General features: G+C 37.9%; 1 protein-coding gene across 2 annotated transcripts in view; it reads left to right on the top strand.

Moving 5' to 3' along the window:
• Nucleotides 1–264: 264 nt before the first annotated feature.
• Nucleotides 265–8,970, top strand: part of CYTIP (cytohesin 1 interacting protein) — a 29,914-nt gene continuing 21,208 nt past the window's right edge. The window contains exon 1 of one of the 2 annotated variants that reach the window (XM_021923634.2): nucleotides 265–535. In XM_021923634.2, coding sequence (XP_021779326.2) covers nucleotides 362–535 — 174 coding nt within the window. In that variant the 5' untranslated portion in view covers nucleotides 265–361. The remainder of the gene's footprint in view (nucleotides 536–8,970) is intronic. The other variant, XM_003907496.5, reaches the window with a different exon arrangement.

The following is an 8,970-nucleotide window of genomic DNA, read 5'->3' as shown; positions in this document are numbered from 1 at the left end:
GGACATTTTTCTTTCTTCTCTAAAGAAAAAAATGGCAAATGGTGGTGTGATTGCAACTTGCCACAAAACATAAAAGTGTAAGAGTTCCGCTGTTTGAGGTGAAAAAATAAGTTTTTTTTTTTTTTTTTTTTAATTGTAAAAATTAGCTCCAGGTTCTCTCAGGAGCTTAAAGAAAAAAAGCTTTGAGAAATGGGAGTGAATTGCAAGATAGGGTTTGTGTAACAAGTTCCTCAAACCACAGAGGTCACATGGGCTCTTTCTGCTTTGCTACTTTTGATTACTTGTCAGAGTTGTACTTTTAGCTTCCCCCATCCTGCAAGGCCACTCAACCATGTGCTAGCTGGAGTGATCTTTATTCACAATGTCTTTACAAAGGCTCCTGCAACACAGCAGCAATGGCAATTTGGCGGACTTCTGTGCTGGGCCAGCGTATAGCTCTTACTCCACACTCACAGGTAGCCTTACGATGGACGATAATAGAAGGATTCAAATGTTGGCAGACACGGTGGCTACTCTACCTCGGGGACGAAAGCAGGTATGATTGCTATTTTGTACCTTTTAGAGTGTTCACGTTCTCTTGAGGGCAGAGTGATATGTTTGTCTGACTTCATACTAATAGTGATATTTTAGAGGCTTTGGAATTAGTGGCTGATTATTATGGGCGAAGGAGGTGAGATGCTCAGGGAGCTGGGTGAACCAGTCCAAAGATTTGAGACCACAGTCAAACTTTTTTTTCAAGGCAAAAAATAGTTTGTTTTTCTCATTTGGAGAAGTGCTCAGATAAAATAAAAATCATTACGCATAACAAACTTGAATATGGTTTATATACAACCAGGATGAGAATTAATGATCTTTTCCCCATTGTGTCTCCCTTGATTCTTTCCCTTCCATCCTCACTTGCAGTCCTTGATGGTCATTTCAGTTCATAATCAAATAAGAAATACTTTTTTTGAGGACAAATTTTGTTGACTAATTATCTTCAGCTCTTGGGCACTGGCACATACCTCATGCTATTGGAAAGTAAGATTTTTGTTTTTGGATAGATGAGTGCCAGATTGAATATCAGCTCACCACTTAGTGACTGTGAGATCTTGAGCAAGCCACTTGCCTCTCTAAGCTTCAGTTTCCTTTTTTCTAAAATGGAGTTAATAATAGAACCACCCTTATTGGGTTCTTATGTTGGTTAAATAAGGAACTGTGCAGTGCCTAACATGGTGACTGGCATTCAGTGCATGCTTATTAACTGCCAGATTATGCCATTTTAATATTTTTATTGCAAAGTTTGTCTCTAGGGATGAAAACTCATTTGGAAAAATCTATGTCTAACTGAATTTATTTTGATTTTTTGTTCTTCAATTTCTAGCATGTAAAAAAAATATTTTTAACCATAATACCTCTTCAGGATTTTTTAAAACGACTTGCTCTAAATCCCCAGGTACATATTTGAATTTCGATATAGCATTTCTACAGAAAATATTTAAAATTGCCATAGAGCAAGAATTTTTGTGCTGAAGTCTTGCATGTACATCATGTGCTTCTCTTACGCCTTCTAAATTCAGGATTAGAGAGGTATGGCATAGGGGGAGAGACATGATCTTTTCTGCAGTGATGTATATAGCTGATGCCTTGGCATTTTCACAATGAAGATAAGGGCATAGTTTTCCATGATTTGTATTATTGATCGTTCTCAATCTAAAGTGCTTTTATGATACAAACTTTAATGTAGTGATGCACATTTTATCAATCTACAACCTGTCTGAAGATAAAGCAACATGAGAAATGCCGACATCTTTTTTCAGTTTTCAGATATAAAGCAGTCAGATTTTCTTTATATTTGCCATGAAGCTATCACATTAACTATGGTTCACTTGATTAGGCTATTTTTTTTTTGTTTTTTTGTTTTTTTGTTTTTTTTTTTTTCCTGAAGAGAGTTGGTATTTTTTGAATCAGGGTGGGAACTTTCCACCCTCTATGTCCTCGATACCCACAACCTCACTCATTTGATCTACTCTCTAGCCCATGCAATTCAATGCAACAGATGGTTCCTGAGCACCTACAAGGAGACAGACATCATGCTAGAGTAGGAGGCAAAAAGACGAGAAGGGAATGTTTTCTACCCATATACTGTTTACAATTCAGTAAGCAGAAAGAATGGGTTTTCTGCAAAGTAAAACAACATGAATACTCTCATCCAAGTGAAACATCTTTATATATAGTCTTGGAAATAGATATTCCAGATATTGAAGGATATTCCAGAGCAAGGGAGAAACTGAAGCTGCGGCACAGATCCTGGTGCCTGGAGGATTTTTTGTGTAACAACACAATATTAAGTGTGTCAGGAGAACCTGGTTAGTGTGTAGGAGGTGAGAGGAGACCTCAGAGCTGGGCTGCTTTACAGAACATTTGGACAACTTCTGAAAAAGCCGGCACGAGGGCCACTGAACATGTTTGAGAAGTAGAAGATTTCAGGAACCTTATTGTAGAAATGTGGTGGATTAGTAAGTGAGTAGAGACTAGTGGTGAGGGAGGAACTTTTGCAGTTGTTGGAGAAAGCAGAAATGGGGGAACAGAAAGGAGACTGAAAAGCTTTAATATGAAAGGAACTGAAGATGGAGGAGTCACATCTGGTTTAAGCCAGAGTGAAGATAGCATGAACTGAAAGAAGGCAATCAGTAGGAGAGGCTGATTATCAGAAGAAAGTAAAGACAGGGATTTTGGCATATGAAATGCACATGTGTGTGTGTATGTGCATATGTACGTGTACACATATGTACACAGGCACACACATATCCCCATACTAATTAATTTATGCAGATGTTCTCATCTTTTCTAGGTCTTCTCATTCCCCTTCTCTCAAATTCTTTCATGTGGTAGACTCCCCATATCCAAACAGCTTTTTCTTACTGTTGTGAGAATTGCTTTAAAAAATAGCAAAACAAAACTTCTTGTACATGATAGTTCTGATTCCGTACAATTATCATCAATGAGACTTGATGCAAGTTTATCCCAACATTTCACAATCTTCCAAATGGATGTTCATTTCCTTTAACTGGTTTTTAGAGAATAATCACCCATTTGGCACTGACTAAATTGCAGGCAACAAGATCCTTGTGAGGCAATCACATGAGCAGGTGTTTCTCTGCCTACTGTTATTTTCAACACTTTCAGGGCTGACGTCAACAGCTCATACTTCTTGTTGTTGTTGGCTTTGGTTTCTGCAAAGCTATATCTGGTTAGCTTGTAGTTTCAAATTAGTCTTCAGAATCAATTGGGTGTTTACATTCAGAATTATTTAAAAATAGATTTCTCTGTGTGCATGTCATCTCACTACCTGTACTGGTAGGAAGTGTCAGACACCCCAGTATGGCTTCTGCTTGTGAACATAGTTTTAGGGCAAAAGAAAGAAAATCTTTGCAATGGAAAGCTCGATAGGAAGGAGACAGGAGGAATTAAGGACAGCCTCTATCAATGGCGCCAAAGAAGTAGTGATTGTCTTACCACCCACTCTCATAACTGTAGTACGTTGCTTTTGGAAAGCAGTTTTTACAGAATGCTATAGTGAGAACCAGGGACCTGACAAACAAGTCCACAAACTTTAGTGGTACCACAGACTGACTCTCTTTTCCTCATTTTCTTTCAGTTATCACATTATTGCTAAATAGGCAATTGCTGGAATGCTGATTTCATCTACAAGTTCAGATAGGGAATGTGTGCTCTGCTCTGGGATGTGTACACTGCTGGGCAGGGCTCTGCCCTGCAGCGGCTTTCACGGTGTGTCCAGCAGCACACCCATTAGGTGCTGTAACTCCCAATTGTCCTGAACTACACCAAAGGATTTTAATCACTTCATGACAATTTTAGGTAGAAAACTGTGCTAATTTCACTACAAAAGACTTTGAAAACTATTCTTTAATCCATATTGTGGCATGCATGATCAATACCCAATAATTTTTCTTGAAGAGGTCTGTCTGTGAGCCTACAGTCAGACCTTACTTGGAAATGGCAGTATTGTATTTCGGTTTCTCCGGGCACTTAACATTAGGCAATTAAGTTCAGCTCCATTATTTTGTTGCATCTTTGAACAGTCTGTGGAGCATTGATATCCTAACGCTCCTTACTTAAAAGGGGGTGGAAGTTGCATGGAAGAATTAGGGAGTGAGGCAGGGGACTGGAAAGGCAGCAGAGCACATAATTTTGGGGACTTTGAAACAAATACCAGTGACAAAAAACCTCACTCTTGAATCAGTAGCCTCTCCTCAGCACCCTCCCCAACACTTTCAGGAGATGAGTATATAGAGTGGGGACCAAGAGGAAGTAACCCTCTGTAGGAGCCCCAGAGTGGCTACAGTGTTGAATTTTGAGCTTCTCTAAGGAAGGCTGGCTATCTGGCTGAGCTGCCAATTACTCCTATCTTTCGAAAATTGATAGCTGAAGTATTGGTCTTGGTTTCCCACTGAAGAGGAATGTGTGGAATCACTGCAGAGCAGAAGAAGTTAAATTTTGAATATTAATGCCTGATCTTTAAGTCATTTGACTAAAAACAGAAGAGTGATCATAAGCCCAACACTAGGTATCAGTGTATTATGGCTAGAAAGGAGTTAAGAAGCTTTGTCTATTCAGCAGTCATAATTGAATGTGTAGTTTGCAAGCCTGCCAAATTGCTAAACCTAGATTTCTCATATTAGATAATGTGTAATAAAAGACAGCTGTTGCCAGCATATGCTGTGAATTGCACACCAGTTCCTCATTCATGATTTTTGGTGCCATCACTACAACCCTTAGAAAAGGCTCTGCCTGGGAGGGCTGTCTGGGGAACATAGACCCCACTGGTCAGATCCTTGAATAGGGCTGTTCACCCAAGGGAAAGGAGTGCAGGAAAGACTTTTTTTTTTTCCTCCAAGGTGCAAAACCCTTGATAAGATCTTAGACACACTTCATTTCACTTTAGGCAGGTAGTTTGGTGTGTGAGCTAGGTCGAACCCTGGGAACATTCCTTTCCACATCGCCTGAGTCTGACAGCCCAGATCACAAACAAGTAGACTTTGTGTCAAGATGTGGCATGTGTCAGAGAATTTGACGGTACTTAATTTATTTAAATTGTTTTTTGTTTAAGTGTTAGGTGCTTGAAACAGCCTCTTAGCTAATACAGAATGGAAACTAATTTGTAATTTGACTTAATCTGACTTTTGGTGTGGCTGATAACCCAAATCAGTCAGTCCACAGGAACTGAAAATCTGCTATGTTTCTCATGTTGTGCTAGACAAATATTTTCATCTTTAACTAGTCAATTAGCTAGATAGAAAGGTTAGAAGTAGAGTGGTAGGGGAAGTATCTATAGAGGTTTCAGGTCTGTCCTGTGGTTTAAAAGATTTTACATTTGAATCTATCCAGAATGACTTTTGATTCAAAAGACAGGTTGGATGAAATCTTGAAGTTCCTAATAGATGCATTGATTTCTGGCATAGTAAAAGGGCATTTAAAATTGACAAGGCTCAAAATTTTACTAATAATTTATTAATTCTTGCCACCATTCATCCACTTAGCAGTTATGTACTGAGGCACTACTATAATTGTTTTCTTTTTTTTTTTTCTTCTTTTTTTTTTTTGAGACGGAGTCTCGCTCTGTCACCCAGGCTGGAGTGCAGTGGCCGGATCTCAGCTCACTGCAAGCTCCGCCTCCCGGGTTTACGCCATTCTCCTGCCTCAGCCTCCCGAGTAGCTGGGACTACAGGCGCCCGCCACCTCGCCCGGCTAGTTTTTTTGTATTTTTTAGTAGAGACGAGGTTTCACCGTGTTAGCCGGGATGGTCTCTCGATCTCCTGACCTCGTGATCCGCCCGTCTCGGCCTCCCAAAGTGCTGGGATTACAGGCTTGAGCCACCGCGCCCTGCCTATAATTGTTTTCTATTAGTACTTTTTCTATACTTCTTGTTTTGGATTGAATTTTTTTTTTGTTCTTGTCTGTTTTCTTTCATTTTAACTTTTTTGATTTTTAAAATTTGTATTTATTTAGTTGATAAATAATCATACATACTCATGGTATATATAGTGATGTTTTGATACATAGAATGTGTAGTGATCAGATCAGAGTAATTAGCAAATCCGTCATCTCACACAATGATCATTTCTTCGTTTTGGGACTGTTGAATATCCTCCTTCTAACTATTTGAAACTAGTACATGATATACTATTGTTAACTATAGTTAGCCTACAGTATAGAGCACTAGAACTTATTCTTCCTATCTAGCTGTAATTTTGTATCCTTTAAAAAATGTGTCCCTATCCATTTCTTCCCCCAACCCTTCTCAGCCTCTAGTATCCTCTGTTCTACTTTTTACTTCTATGAGATCAACTTTTTTTAGCTTCCACATATGAGTGAGAACATGTGGTGTTTAACTTTCTATTCCTGGCTTATCTCACTTAACATAATGTCTTCCAGTTCAATCCATGTTGCTGTGAATGACAGGATTTCATTCTTTTTTATGGCTGAATTGTATTCCATGGTGTATATATACCACATTTTCTTTATCCATTCATCTGTTGTTGGACACCTAGGCTGATGCCATCTCTTGGCTATTGTGAATAGTGCTGCAATAAACATGGGAGTGCAGATGTCTCTTCGATATAATGATTTCCTTTCCTTTGGATGAATTCCCAGTAGTGGGATTGTGGGATCATATGGTAGTTCTATTTGTAGTTGTTTGAGGGACCTCCATACTGTTCTCCATAGTGGCTGTACTAATTTACATTCCCACTAACAGTGTATAAGAGTTTTCTCCTTATCTCACTCAGCATACTCTATTATCTGTGTCACTGACAATAGCTATCCTAACTGGCTTGAGATGATACCTCCTTATGGTTTTAATTTCCATTACCCCAATGATGAGTGATATTGAGCATTTTTTTCATATATTTGTTAGCCATTTGTATATCTTCTCTCTCTCTTCTTTCTTTCTTTTCTTTTCTTCTTCTTCTTTTCTTTTCTTTCTTCTTTTCTCCTCTCTCTCTTTCTTTCTTCTTTCTTTTCTCTTTCTTTTTCTTCTTTCTTTTCTTTCTTCCTTTCTTTTTCTTTTTCTTTTCTTTCTCCTTTCTTTTTGAGATGGAATCTCACTCTGTTGCCAGGCTGGAGTGCAGTGGCATGATCTCAGCTCATTGCAACCTCTGCCACCCAGGTTGAAGTAATTCTTCCAATTCGGCTTCCCGAGTATCTGGGATTACAGGCACCTGCCATCATGCCTGGCTAATTTCCCAGGCTTTAGAGACGTGGGGTTTCCACCATGTTGGCCAGGCTGGTCTTGAACTCCTGACCTCAGTTGATCCACTCTCCTCGGCCTCCCAAAGTGCTGGAATTACAGGCTTGAGCCACCATGCCCAGTCTTGTATGTCTTCCTTTGAGGAAGGTCTGTTCAGATCATTTGCCCATTAAAAATTTTTTTTTTTTATCTTGAGGTATTTCAGTTCATTATATATTCTGGATACATAAATGAGTAGTTTGTAAATATTTCCTTCCATTCCACAGCTTGTCTTTTCACTCTGTTGATTGTTTGCTGTGCAGAATCTTTTAAATTTAATATAGCCCATTAGTTTATTTTTGCTTTTGTTGCCTGTTTTTTGAAAGTCTTATTCATAAAAATTTTTCCCAGTCCAATGTGCTGAAGCATTTCCCCTACGTTTTCTTCCAGTAGTTTTATTGTCTCAGGTTTTACATGAAGGTTTTGATCCATTTATTCATTTTCAGTTGATTTCTGTATAGAGTGAGAGGTATGGTCTAGTTTCTTTCTTCTGCATATGGATATACAGTTGTCTGTTTTGTTTCATTTTTAAATCTTGCTACATATTTAAGATTTTTAAATTTTACTTTATGTATTTTAGTGATTATCCTTGAGTTTTTCCCATGATATTGAATTTAAGAAAGGACAATGTTGAAAACTATCTTTACATATTTCTCCTGAACTTGAATATTTCACTTGGCTCTTCAATCACCTCAGATTCTTCCATTTTCATTTAGTAGTTTATATGTTTTTATCTATTTCTCTATTTTTCAGTTTCCATTCTATTCCAGGCCCTGTGCTGGGCATTGAGGCAGAAAGTAAAACAAATAACATTCCCCAAGAGGCCCAAATCACACAGATGATTATGTACAGATGTGAAGTATTTGCTCCAGTATGCATTTCATATAAATATATACATATAAGTATACATATATATAGCTCTCTCTATATGGATATATGAATAATATGATGAATACTGATAGCAAGAGTAATACTTTAAAAATATAAGCCCTTATTTATGGAGGTATAAGATACTTCTTTTATAAAAAGAATAAAAAAGCCCTAGTTGTGATTATATAATTTGAATTAAGGGTGGAAAACAAGCAGCTGAAGATGATAAAAATAGATTAAGAAAATATGAGTACAATATAAGGGAGAGACTGAGAATGCTTGGAAATATCAAGTTTGTGGCTCTCTTCTGCAAGGAGGCCCACTAACATAGATGAATAGTCACTATACTTGTTAACGGTACATATGAAGTACAAAATCAGGTTACAACAAACCATACCAATCCTTGTAGGCATTCCACAGTTAGTGCTTATAAACTGAAAAGAGATACTTTTTAGCAAGACTAGAGAATCTTTTTGGGTCTGAGCCATCTATTTCAGTCTTCATTGCAACATAAGTGAGTTGAAGCCCAGAACTAACAATAGAGGAAAATATAATTAATTTACAGCAAATTGGCAAGAATAGATCACCTCTCCATTACATTAAGTTTATGGACTGGTGGCTGAATTCTTAACACTGGTCCCTTCCAGGAAATGTGTGTAAATGCTGGCATTTGGTACCTGGTAATTCAAATTTCCTACAGTGGTGTAGGCATCACTCCTAATGAATGTCTTAATAAGCATTTCATTTGTGTAACTTGTCGCATAAGCATTAATATCTTCTACATATTTTCCCCCTTCTAGTTTTCATCC

Source organism: Papio anubis, chromosome 10 (genome assembly GCF_008728515.1).
Source record: "Papio anubis isolate 15944 chromosome 10, Panubis1.0, whole genome shotgun sequence".
Taxonomy (NCBI): domain Eukaryota; kingdom Metazoa; phylum Chordata; class Mammalia; order Primates; family Cercopithecidae; genus Papio; species Papio anubis.
Note: the sequence above shows the minus strand (reverse complement) of the source record. Positions and strands in the feature narration are given on the sequence as shown.